Source organism: Colletotrichum gloeosporioides (genome assembly GCF_011800055.1).
Source record: "Colletotrichum gloeosporioides strain Lc1 chromosome Unknown consensus_68, whole genome shotgun sequence".
In the NCBI taxonomy this organism is placed as follows: domain Eukaryota; kingdom Fungi; phylum Ascomycota; class Sordariomycetes; order Glomerellales; family Glomerellaceae; genus Colletotrichum; species Colletotrichum gloeosporioides.
This window is the reverse complement of record NW_025544713.1, coordinates 101,513-114,472: the sequence shown is the minus strand read 5'-3', so window position 1 is coordinate 114,472 and position 12,960 is coordinate 101,513. Positions and strand designations below refer to the sequence as shown.

Below are 12,960 nucleotides of genomic sequence, written 5' to 3'. Positions count from 1 at the left end.
GTGAAAGTCCGGAATGAGAAGAGAAATCAGCTTGGAGATCGGTGCCGCGTAGGAGCATCTGGACGCAGCTTGGATTATTGTTTGGCGCTCTAAAGTCTCACACAGGCGCGAGGAAGATGTATACAACATACGAGGGCAGGTATGTGCAGAATACAAGAAGACCAGAGCAACACTATCAATATGACGCAGATGGAACAAATAAGAATTCCCTCGGCATAGACTCAACAGCTGTGACGAGCGTAGCAACAGTAAGCGATCCACTTGATGGTATATTTATCCTCAATAAAGTGTCTTCATTGACGGCGGAGGTAAAGACGGAGGCTACACGTACAAGGAGTGCGCACCTTCCTTCGCAACCCTCCTTGTGCGAAAGGATGAGGTTGTCACCGTGATGCTGCAAGGGCCCAAGAGACCTGGTGGAGACGACCCTGCATCGGGCCATGCCGTCCTCTCGATCGCCGTGCGGAGTGCAGGCAAGGACGAGCCTTCACCACAAGCGCTTCCCAAGCAGGCAGTCCGTCGACTTTTGCAGTCGGACGTCATTCCTGACGACGTTTCGGTGGCACATTACTATGCTACTAACATGGCGAACATCACCGCCGGCAAGCGTGTTGGGAATGTCATCGATATCTTGAGAAATTTGCGGACTGCAAGAACAATTCAACACTATGCTCAGGCCCTGGCAGCATTCCGCCGGTACGTATCCATCTCATGCTGCGAGAAGATGGAAGCGGGGACTTACCAACGAGGGGAGAATAAACGCAATTTCTTCACGGCTATCACGTCCGCCACGATCACGAAGTGTAAGGAATATTGAGAATGGGACGCAGGAGGAGCCCCGCCTTTTTCCGCAGAGCAACTCAAGATCATGAGAGTAGTGGTCGCCTTTCTCCGATCCCAAGGAAAGGGCCCAGGTCTTGAGGTTTATCCGTACGAGAGCAACCCTTGGTACGACTTGGACGGCAGGAAAGCGTTCCATTCTGTCCTCAGTCGGCTCGTAAAAGGTTACTGCAATGCGGTCAGTGGATTAGTTAAGAGAAGATCTGATCGTGAGAGATGGATGAACGACCGCACATATTTCGACGACAGCGCAGATCAGCTCGTCGCCTGGGCTTACCATCTTTCGTTGCTGCACCACATGTTCGAGCACAGGATTTACCAACACCTCCACTTACTTTCTCGCACGTACAAGCTCAAATCCGCCTTGTGTGTTGAGTTGGAGTCGCCGCTATACCACGAGTACTACAAGAAGGCTACCGTCAGCGACAACGCCGACGGCCGAGGGAAGCACCGGTATTATTCGGATACCAACCCAGAGAGAGAAATGTTACGTCATCTTGACACGGTTTCAGAGTGGGATTGGGCAGATGTCGGCAAGCAATACATTAAAAACTCTTGCTGCATGTCCGCGCCATGATGGATTTCGTACGTAGGGATATCGATCTCAAGGCGAGGCCCGGGCAGGAAATCGTGTCAGAGATAGTGTGGAAGACAAAGGTTCGTTTCTTTGAGGGTACGATAGACGACGGGGACCGCGAGATGCTCCCCATCAGCGAGCTACTGGGCACCTTGAAGACACCAGAGGGCCGGACGAGATCAACGAAAATGCAACAACATATCATGAGCTGGATCAATAGTCAACGCACGGCGGTTCGCGAAGGCTCTGAGTATGACTTCGACGCCACGCACCATGACGGCGCTGTTCACCACGAAGCTACGATGCTCGGCATCCAGCAGTTGCCCCAAATGAAACGGCCCCTGAAGTTGGTGGTTACTACTGAGCGGTGTTGCCCTACCTGCGCTTACCTCTTCGAATTCTGCAAGAACAACGCTGATCGAGGATTTCTGGGTGCCGAGGTCAGTCCTGACTGGAGCGCGTGCTCCTTACCGTCGTGGATACCGAAAAAAGCTGGAAGATACGTTATGGAGCGGGCGGAAGACGTCCTTCAGCATCGATTGGAGACGATGGTGGCAAGATACAGAGAAGCTGAAAACTCAAGACCTGAGGGCATAGACGACATACATGAAGACGCAAGATACCTAACCAACCTTACATATCATTCAATGAACAACTTGATCTTACATTACGGGTTAAGAAGGATGATCCGCAAGACCTGCTTGCTTTTCAACACAACTAAAACTGGATCATGCGTCGCGAATCAAGGATCCGGCCCACGTTCTGCTGGACAGCTTCAAAGCGCATGAACCCGCAGCTTTCACTTTCTAGATGATTCATGGTAGCGGCCAAGGTAGTGAACTCTCTTCGACAGTGCCTGTTGGGACAATGATAGAGCGATTGTTGGTGAACCGGCGAGTGTAGGTGTTGGTTGAGCGAGTTCAGCTTTCCATATAAGTTGCCGCACATGTAACACTGATACGCATCAAGTCTGTAGTTGTACGAGTTCTCGGTTGCCGAGTATGTGGGAGAGCCGTGAAACTCGAGCAACTTCTTAGAGATGATTCCGTTCGGGTCCCGGCGTCTGACGGCGAGATAGAGAGCATCGCGGTCGAGAGGCGCGTTGGGACAGCCTCCTCTTTCAAGGTGGTGAACCAAGCCGGTTGCGGAAGCTCGCTCGACTCCGCAAAAGGGGCAGGAAATGCCCGATGCGCGGTGGACACTAGAATTTAAGTGCTGACTTGTGTCAGACAATGGCTGCATCAAACGATTAGGAGAGATATCTAGAGACCTGTTGAATAGCGTTCCAGGACGTGAAGTCTCTGTCACAAGGACCGCAATGTAAATGGTCTTCGGCTTCGTGCTCTTCCTTGTCCTCGCTGTCGGCGAAATACTCATCGCAAGAATAACATTCAAATCTAGGTGGGGAATGGCCGGTAGCATCGCAATGCTGATCCCTAGCTTGCCATCCAGCCCAGAATTGGCGATCACAAGTACCGCAGATGAAAGGCATGATTTCAACGTTCAATTTGCGGGCCTCTTTGCATGCAAAGGTGAGTGGATGAAAGGTGAAGCTTGTAATCGCATTCACGTCACACGCGGCGGGGTTTATCTGTTGATGAACGTGTCACAAACCTTAGGTTAGGACCAGGTCAGGGCTCTGACAGCTATCGGATCAGCAGAAGAAGCAATTCGCTGGAGTTGCATTGACGGAAACAGATCAAACAACCAGCCAGTCAGGTCTTAGAGTGACTAGGGGACCAGTCCGGCTTAAGCTTCAATTGAGCTTTCTTCTGAAGTTGTGCTGGCACTCTCACCTAGCTCAGACTGTGGCAGTTACTGCGTAGGTAAGCAATGCAACGTCCTCTGCTTCCTGTTTGTTGTATGTCGTCGCATCTCCACGAAGGCATGGTGGCTTGTTCTAGCAGTATCCGAGCGTCTTATCCTCCGCGTCCTCACAATACGTCGTCTTCGTAAACGCGGATAGGTTTGAAGGAAGGAATTGGGGATCCGAGTTGCCGACGCGACCTCCCGCTGCTGATGGATGCGCGCGACTCAGCTACCCACCTCGCAGTACGGTGTAAGTACGGCGTAAGTGCGGCGGACTGGCTGCTGACTGGACAGGCTCCTGGGGTTGTGCATGCGTCGGAGGTACCGGATATGTATCGCGAAAAGCCGAATGCGGGACAGGCTTCAATGCAGGTCGTCATAGCTCCCCACTTTTCCGAGAGCTAAACTGCGGTGAGCCCTGTGACTGGCACCGCTGGATGTCGCTGTGGTCCTCCGAACCCCAGCGAACAGTGGGAAAGCTGACAAACCACGCAGCATCACTCACAGCGACCCTCGCATTTTGGAACTGAACCTGGACCGGCCTCTGCTGCACCGCAAGTGAAGTGGACCTCCACCACACCTTTCTTCCAGTGTCGCCTCTGCTCTGCTGCACCGTGACCCTCTCGACACTCGCGGCACGTCGCATCCCGATACCGTCTCGACTCGACTCGGTCGTCCCTCCAAAAACTTTTTTCCCTTTCCCTTTCGCTCCCACCGCCACGACAGAGTCGACCGTGTCGTTTCTTGTTTTGTTTTCCCCTTCGCCACGTGTACATACATACGAGCGAAAACAATTGGAAACCGCCTGCGATAAACGAGAAACCCCACGCGATCGAAACATCCCCAGCGCTTCGCTCTGTCCACGATACCTTAGCATGCGTTGACAGGCGGGCCCGGGGAACCGCAGAGCATTCAACATGGACTATTCCGACTACTCGTCGCAGCGCGTGCTGCACACCGGATCGTTCACCGGATTCCATCGCATGGGATCACTCGGCAGCCACTATCTCTCCGCGACCGAGCATATCAAACAGCCGCTATGCGGCAACGAGGAGGGCTGGGGACCATTGAGCCCGATCCGATACGACTTCACACCCTGCTTCATTGATGTTTGGATAGCCTCTGTCGCTACGTTCGGTGTTGTCTTTGGACTCCTCGCTATCATCTGGCTCGTCCAGCGCAAGAGACCTTCCGACGCCCCCAAAGACTGGCACTTCTGGGCAAAGCAGGTAAGTCTTACTTGCGCCGAATCCCCCCGCTCCCCCCGGCTGACATGTCGCCTCTGCAGACGCTACTTGGATTCATTATCGCCGACGTCATTGTACAACTCGTAATTCAAATAATTAGCTATCCCGGAGTCTGGTACGGCGATTTTAGGTTCTGGACTACCGTCGGCACCATCCTCTCCCTCGGTGTAATCTTCTCCATCCAATGGCTCGAACACGCCCGACTGCGCAACGCGAACGGCGTCGTTCTGTTCTACTGGTTGTTTCTTCTGATCGCATACGCTGTAAAGCTCCGATCCCTCATCTCCCAGCAGCTGTACACCAAGAACGAGGCCTACTTCATCACTTACACAATCGGCTTCGCACTGTCCATCGTGGAGTTCGGGCTCGAGTGGCTTTGGCCCAGGAAAGTCAGCGCATACGAGGCTCTGATTGACGAGGAGGAGTGCCCTATCGAATACGCGACTGTATTTTCTCTCCTGACCTTTTCGTGGATGACCCCTTTGATGCGCTACGGCTACAAGCAGTACTTGACTGAGGACGATCTTTGGGGCCTTGCCAAGAAGGACCAGACGAAGAACACTGGAGACGCATTTCAAGATGCTTGGGAGATTGAGCTCAAGAAGAAGAACCCTTCGCTTTGGATTGCCATGTTCCGAGCTTACGGCGGCCCGTATGCGGTGGCCGCGCTCTTCAAAATCGTCAATGATGTCACCCAGTATCTCCAGCCGCAACTGCTCAAGTACCTCATCGCTTTCGTCACTTCGTACAGCTCCGACAGCGACGCTGAAGAGGAGCCGGTCATCCGGGGTGCTGCGCTTGCGTTGGCCATGTTCGCATGCGCCGTGCTCCAGACTGCCATGATTGTAAGTTGCTTTCCGAACATTTAGAAGACCCGCTTACTAACACGATGCAGCACCAATACTTCCAACTCGCCTTCGTCACCGGCATGCGTATCAAGGGCGGCCTTGCGTCTGCCATCTACAAGAAGTCCATGAAACTGTCCAACGAGGGCCGGTCATCTAAGACAACTGGTGACATTGTGAACTACATGGCTGTTGATGCGCAGCGTCTGCAGGACCTGACCCAGTTCGCCCAACAGGTCTGGTCTGCACCTTTCCAGATCATCATCTGCATGGTTTCCCTGTATCAATTGGTTGGCTGGTCCATGCTTGCTGGTATTGGTGTCATGATCATTATGATGCCTGCCCATGGCTTTATTGCGAGAATCATGAGAAACTTGCAGAAGGAGCAGATGAAGAACAAGGACAAGCGAAGCCGTCTCATTAATGAGATCATCACCAACATGAAGAGCATCAAGCTCTATGCCTGGGGTGCTGCTTTCATGAACAAGTTGAACTTTGTGCGAAATGACCTCGAGTTGAAGAACCTGCGCAAGATTGGCGCCACTCAAGCTTTCGCCAACTTTACCTGGAGCACCGCTCCTTTCTTCGTGTCTTGCTCTACCTTTACCGTGTTCGTGTTGACGCAAGATAAGCCCTTGACGACTGAAATCGTCTTCCCAGCCCTGAGTAAGTCCTCATCATCGCCTCTAAAGATTAAGCATTGACCGAGTGTAGCTCTCTTCAACCTCCTCACTTTCCCTCTGGCTGTTCTTCCTATGGTCATCACCTCCATCGTCGAGGCCAGCGTTGCGGTCGGTCGTCTGACTGACTTCCTTATGGCTGAGGAGATCCAGCCTGACGCCATTACCATCAAACCCGCCCCTGAGGAGATGGGAGAGGAGACCGTCATGATCCGAGACGGAAACTTCTCCTGGAACCGTCATGAGGATAGGGAGGTCCTCAGGGACATTGACTTCACCGCCTACAAGGGCGAGTTGTCTTGCATTGTTGGCCGAGTCGGCGCTGGCAAGTCTTCCTTCCTTCAGAGCATTCTGGGTGATCTTTGGAAGGTGAAGGGTGACGTCCAGGTTCATGGAACTGTAGCGTACGCTTCTCAGAGTGCTTGGATCTTGAACGCCACGGTGAAGGAGAACATTGTTTTCGGTTACCGATATGATTCCGAATTCTACGAAAAGACCGTCAAGGCCTGCGCTCTGCTCGATGACTTTAACCAGCTTCCCGACGGCGACGAGACTGTCGTCGGTGAAAGAGGTATCTCTTTGAGTGGCGGTCAGAAGGCTCGTGTTGCTTTGGCTAGAGCAGTTTATGCTCGAGCTGACATCTATCTCTTCGACGACGTCCTGTCTGCCGTGGATTCGCATGTCGGTCGCCACATCATCGAGAATGTCCTAGGCCCCAGAGGTCTGTTGAACACCAAGACTCGTATCCTCGCAACCAACGCCATCGCAGTCCTTCCCGAGGCCAGCTACATCACCCTGCTCCGGGACGGTGAAATCGCCGAGCGAGGAACCTACAAGCAGCTTGTGGCTATGAAGGGCATGATTAACGAACTCATGAAGACCGCCGGACAAGACTCAGGATCATCTTCTTCGGCCAGCTCGAGCGGCTCCAGCAGCGAGACCTCCACGGTCATCGAAGCCGAGGGCAGCAGCCAAGAGAAGGCAGAGATGGAGGAAGCCCAGGAGCAGTTGCCTGAGATGGAGCCTATTAAGACTGGCGCTGCCATGCAGCATAAGAAGCGGTCTTCGAGCATGGCAACTCTTCGCCGTGCTAGCACCGCCAGCTTCAGAGGCCCTCGTGGCAAACTCACTGACGAGGAAGTCTCCGGCAGCAAGACCAAGCAGGTCAAGGAACATTCTGAGCAAGGCAAGGTCAAGTGGGATGTCTACCTGGAGTACGCCAGAAACAGCAACGTCATTGCTGTCATCATCTACCTCGTGACTCTCGTTGCCTCCCAGTCGGCCAACATTGGTGCTTCTGCTTGGCTCAAGACCTGGTCTGAGCACAACGCCAAGTATGGCGGCAACCCAGAAGTTGGCAAGTATATTGGCATCTACTTCGCGTTTGGTATCGGATCCTCTCTCTTGACCGTCTGCCAAACACTCATCTTGTGGATTTTCTGCTCTATCGAGGCGTCGCGAAAGTTGCATGAAGCCATGGCCAACGCCATCTTCAGGTCCCCCATGTCCTTCTTTGATGTCACGCCTACGGGCCGCATTCTGAACAGATTCTCCAGGTTGGTATCCCCACTCCTCAATATGCTCAAAACAGAAACTAACTTGCATCCAGTGATATCTACAGGGTTGATGAGGTCCTCGCCAGGACATTCAACATGCTGTTCGTGAACGTTGCTCGCTCCGGCTTCACTCTGGGTGTGATCGCCATTGCCACTCCCGCTTTCACTGCTATGATTATCCCTATCGGCCTCATGTATTACTGGATCCAGCGATACTACCTTCGCGCTTCCCGAGAGCTCAAGCGACTTGACAGCGTTACCAAGAGTCCGATCTACGCTCACTTCCAGGAGTCTCTCGGAGGTATCTCGACCATCCGAGCCTACCGACAGCAGCAGAGATTCGAGCTCGAGAACGAATGGCGTGTCGATGCCAACCTCAAGGCTTACTTCCCCTCTATTAGCGCCAACCGATGGCTGGCTGTTCGACTGGAGTTCATAGGTGCCATTGTCATTATGTCTGCCGCTGGTTTTGCTGTCGTCTCCGTCGCGAGCCACAGCAATCTCAGCCCTGGTCTTGTCGGTCTGGCCATGTCTTATGCCCTGCAGATCACTACGTCTCTCAACTGGATTGTCCGTCAGACCGTAGAGGTTGAGACGAACATTGTCTCCGTCGAGCGTGTTCTGGAGTACGCCAGACTGCCTAGCGAGGCCCCTGAAATCATCAAGAGCAACAGGCCTCCTGTTGCTTGGCCCTCCAAGGGCTCTCTTGAGTTCAAGAACTACAGCACTCGCTACCGCGAGGGTCTGGATAACGTGCTGAAGAACATCAACCTCGACATTAAGTCGCACGAGAAGATTGGTGTCGTTGGCCGCACGGGAGCCGGCAAGTCGTCGTTGACAGTAGCATTATTCCGCATCATCGAGCCGACCGCTGGTAACATCAGCATCGATAATCTGAACACATCCTCCATTGGACTTTTGGACCTCCGTAGAAGACTTGCTATCATCCCGCAAGACGCGGCCCTTTTCGAGGGCACTATCCGGGACAACCTGGATCCCGGCAACGTGCATGACGACACCGAGCTTTGGAGCGTGTTGGGTAAGTAATACAGAAAAAACGGCCGTCCCTCACCGGCCCAATCGTCAAGAAACCCCGCCCTCACCCTCCACGAGAGGGTGTCTTTACCCCTCCTTCACCGCGAATTGGAGCTAATGCGCGGTGCTATCACAGAACACGCCCGGTTGAAGGACCACGTATCAAGCATGGAAGGCGGCCTCGAGGCGAAGATTAACGAAGGAGGTGAGTTTCCATCAATTTCTATGCCGCTTTTTATCGGCTTTAAGGCTTCGGCCATCCCACGTCCCCTCAGCGGCTGTCCGCAGACCTGTGTTCCCGAATCACGTCGTGATCTTTTCGCAATGTTGTATCGGACTTTAGGACGGCGGGGACAGTAGTCACCTTTCACATGCATCCATCGCCGCATTCAGAGTCCCCTGCATGATCTCCCGCGCATGCAGTCAATGTCTCGTGCTGGCTTATCTCATCCTGCCCCGATTCTTCTTCACCACCTTGTCTCAATCCATAGACCGAATAAGCCGCATGTCCTACAGGCCAAGTGCTGACTCAGTATCGCGTCTAGGCTCCAACCTCTCACAGGGTCAGCGGCAGCTCGTGTCGCTCGCCCGCGCCATGCTGACGCCGTCCAACATCCTCGTGCTCGACGAGGCCACGGCCGCCGTGGACGTCGAGACGGACGCCATGCTGCAGACGACGCTGCGCTCGCCCCTCTTCGCCAACCGTACCATCATCACCGTCGCCCACCGTATCAACACTATCCTCGACAGCGACCGCGTTGTCGTCCTCGACAAGGGCCAGGTCGTTGAGTTCGATACCCCGCAGGAGCTCATCAAGAAGCAAGGCGTGTTTTACGGGCTTGTCAAGCAGGCCGGTCTGGATACCGAATAGATGGGAGCCGGCTAGCTGATGGCAGCTGCCGATCTTACTTTAGAGAAGAGGTCCTGCCTAACCAACAAGAAAAAGTTTTTTTTACCAACTGTGTGTGTGCTGTGAAAAGAGAAGAAGGGAAAAGCGCGTGGAGTTTGTGTAACCCGCATCAATATAGTTGTGTGTGGCCTTCGAGCCAAGAATGGAGGGAGGGGAGGAGCTGCGTGTGGACTTGTCATCATTCATCATGAAAGCGCTTTGTAGATTTACTCTTCGAGACCTCGTCAAGCATCGCATCTACTTCTGGTGTACCTTGAACCCTTTGAGTGTGTGTCTGTGTCTGCCTGCCAGTATCCGACGGAGAAAACGGTGGTTGTTGGGTAGTGCGTGCTTGGTTGTGTGTGTGTGATGTGTCTGTCGTCATTGTACGCATCCCCTCCCTCCACCTGCCTTCGCTACGTCCGGTCGGTCATCTTGCGGCTGGCCAGAGATGCTGTTCGTATCCGGCGAGGCGGTTATCCGGCACACCCTTTTCTCTCTCTTTCCACTCGCCGGCCCATGGAAGGACCGCATCGAACAAGTGCGCTCGCCTCAGTAGTTCATGAAGAAATGTGGGTGCTGTCCGCGTTGCTTAGTTGCGTCGCTTCTTGTGTAACCACGTTCTACCACACTTGACCGGACAGCCGTCACTGGCTGAAGTGGGGTTTTTGGGCGTGTGGTGTGGCGTGGCGTGTGGTGGTGTGTGGGAGTGTTGTGTAACGTCAGCGTGGGCAGACGCGGCAATTCGTGGCTTAGTGGCTGCCGAGGGTTGGACAGCCGTTGGGTGGCACGACGATGATGTTGGTGCACGTCGCGTGGAGGTTGTGAGACGGAGCAGGAGGATGTGGTGTTTTCTGGAGGGGGTGTGTTTTCGGCTTTTGATGGCCTCGGTCTTTGGCGGTTTTCTTGATTTAATATACGGGATTTGAGGGCCGGGTTTGGTGATCGGGCGGCCCCGAGGACTTGTTGGGGAGGTTAGAGGTCGGAGGCCGGCGATGTGTGGTTGTTGAGGGCCGGGCGGGACCGGGTTGATACTTCCATAACTTGGATGTGTTTCTTCTCATGACTTGACCATTTGGTGCAGGCTCCTTTGCGCCGTGGTCCTAACCTACCTACGTCACGGCCCGGGTCTCTATGTTGAGGTATCTTGAGGTCCTTGACGAATTTGGTAGCCTCCATGGTGGACATGAAAAGACCAGATTTCGTACGGACAGCGAGAATCTGAATGTTGGCTTTATCGACAATCATTTCGCGAGATACCGTTCATTCCTGCCAGCATAGCGTCGCGGCATCAGACGTGAGTGTGGCTTTACGTGATATCCTGATGTAAAGCAATGCCCTCTCCTGTCGTCGTTGTCGGCTCTGTATTCTAGCCAAACTTATCTGCCCGCAGAGCAGTTGCCGCTGGTCTTGTATCCTTGATCATACAGACTCAATATACCACGATGTCATGCTTTCTCACTAAGAGATTTGCGAAATTGTATTCTGTTTGTGTCGGCGTTGTATCTTTGCCCGGAAAACAGTAGCCATTGAGCATCGTAGTAGGGTATTGTAAAGACCAGGTATTTCACGAATAGACCGGTATGCTTGGACGATTACGAGAAGGTGATAACATCTGCGGGCGAAGTTGGCGAACGGCATAGTTCTCTTTACCTTATAAAACGTTGCTTAGGACATTTTATGCGATAGATAAGAATGCTCAATTTGACGTGGGGTTTCTAAAGATTGCGACGTCAAACAAGCGTGTAAGTCAGGTATCAAAAGCTGCATTCCATTCTTAAAGTCCTCGAGTGCCTATAACCACCTGGGCACTCCCCACCGTCCGTGAATATCTTCCGTTGGTTATACCGTTTGAATCCTCACAGCACTTAGGTGAAGACCCGTTTCTTCCCCTGTCTGGCGTCAATGTCTGGATTTTAGAGCCGGGAGCGTTCGGTGACTGATTAAGACACAGACACCTGAGAGAAGGCAATGGCGCGGTCTGACCGAATGCTTCTACCGCTATTGTTGCAAGTCAGATCTGGCTTTATGTGATGGCCTCCCTCTGCAATCGCTGTTCCACATCTGCGTGATGCGCATGACCGTCAACGAGAACGGCGTTGATTTTGGCATATACTTATATGGAATAGATTCGTCTTGAGAATATCTGTAGAATGAACACTGATTGGTTCATCGGACCGGTCTACGCTAGAGCTCGGTGCTGAAAGCATACGACAGTGTCCAGTCTATTTGTTAGAGCCTAACAATCTCGGTAGAATTGCTTTCGAAGATGATACTGCCTTTCGTCATATTCTGGCGGGTATGAAAACGAATAGTTTCCGGAACGTTTAGCCTTCGTGACCTCCCATAATCTTCAGATATCAATACTCTGGTGCAGGGAGGGGGGGCAATCATAGTGAATGAAACCGGACCAAACGAAGCCTGATTCCCAGCTGGTCTAAATTGCAATAAATTGCCGGCCGTCATGGATTTAAACTACGTTGTAATACATAGCCCACGCAGAATTGAATTTAGGCATGGTGGGAAGGAGACACGATTAACATCACCGCGCCCGCCCAAAAAGGGGAGCTCAGCGTTGGAGTCGAAAGGTATTAGTCCAGGCCATCATATTCAACTTTTCTGGAGGGCTCAGATAACAAATCAGACCGTAATGGAACGGCAGGCAAACGTACGGCGAGGAGTCCGTTGACCTAGCAATGACCTTGCCGCAGGCCCGGGGTTTGTTGGCCCAACATCATCTCGCCGGGGACGGAAATTCGAATTGCTTTGGCCCCAAAAAATGCAAAGCCCAAGGTCGCTTTAAATAACGAAGCAAGATTTATAACGCAAGGAGCCGCCAGCTGTGTCACCTTAGATGCTGTCGCGCGGCCGGTCACACGGTGGTGTTCGGATTAGGCATCCACCTCGTCCGCCATGCTCCCCTCACCGCAGAGCCTCAGAATTGTTCGGTTCAGCCCTCCATACCGTGCATATGCCCACGCAACCACGGCGATCAAGCCCCAAAGTTGATTACAAAGAAGGCATGGGCGAGAGAGAAATGCAGAGCTGTAGCAGGTTCGAAAACAAACGACTATCTCTACCATCCGCTTGACGCGTTGGCAATGATGTAGGTCCCATTGGCAACCCAGGCTCGATGTTATATGATCTACGTCAAAGTACCTGTCTGGGTATGAACGGAGGTGCTGTACCGTTGAACGACGAGCCCTTTTAGTCGTGGGGATCAATGGCATTGGCTCTCTAGACGAGGGTTGGTCGGCGTAAATGCGTAGGGATTGCTGGAGACGGATGAGAGGGGCTATAGGAGGTGGCAGGATATTCGGATCCTCGCGATGTTCGATGGTAAGCAGCGACCAGAGAAGAAACATGTCCTTAACTCTGGGGGTAGTGATGGCTATGTGTGAGAGAAGGGCAAATTGATCATCAAAAGCTTCAGACGTGGGAGGCCACGATAGGGGGGAGCAATGTGCATTACAACAGCTTAG

General features: G+C 53.0%; 3 protein-coding genes across 3 annotated transcripts; 2 read left to right on the top strand and 1 right to left on the bottom strand.

The window, feature by feature from the left end:
* Positions 1–116: 116 nt before the first annotated feature.
* GCG54_00006726 (uncharacterized protein) lies at positions 117–2,014 on the top strand (the record flags this gene model as incomplete). Its single annotated transcript, XM_045406725.1, has 5 exons — positions 117–139; positions 289–696; positions 1,090–1,293; positions 1,434–1,857; positions 1,910–2,014. 5 exons carry the CDS (start codon positions 117–119, stop codon positions 2,012–2,014), a joined length of 1,164 nt encoding a protein of 387 aa, XP_045260377.1.
* A 120-nt stretch (positions 2,015–2,134) lies between these two features.
* On the bottom strand, positions 2,135–2,909 carry GCG54_00006725 (uncharacterized protein; the record flags this gene model as incomplete). The annotated part of the gene is made up of 2 exons (XM_045406724.1): positions 2,135–2,632; positions 2,688–2,909. The coding sequence occupies 2 exons, from the start codon at positions 2,907–2,909 to the stop codon at positions 2,135–2,137; spliced, it is 720 nt and encodes a 239-aa protein (XP_045260376.1).
* A 1,234-nt stretch (positions 2,910–4,143) lies between these two features.
* Positions 4,144–9,460, top strand: GCG54_00006724 (Metal resistance protein YCF1; the record flags this gene model as incomplete). The annotated part of the gene is made up of 7 exons (XM_045406723.1): positions 4,144–4,455; positions 4,515–5,318; positions 5,369–5,984; positions 6,033–7,554; positions 7,608–8,593; positions 8,726–8,794; positions 9,081–9,460. The coding sequence occupies 7 exons, from the start codon at positions 4,144–4,146 to the stop codon at positions 9,458–9,460; spliced, it is 4,689 nt and encodes a 1,562-aa protein (XP_045260375.1).
* Between the last annotated feature and the right edge of the window lie 3,500 nt (positions 9,461–12,960).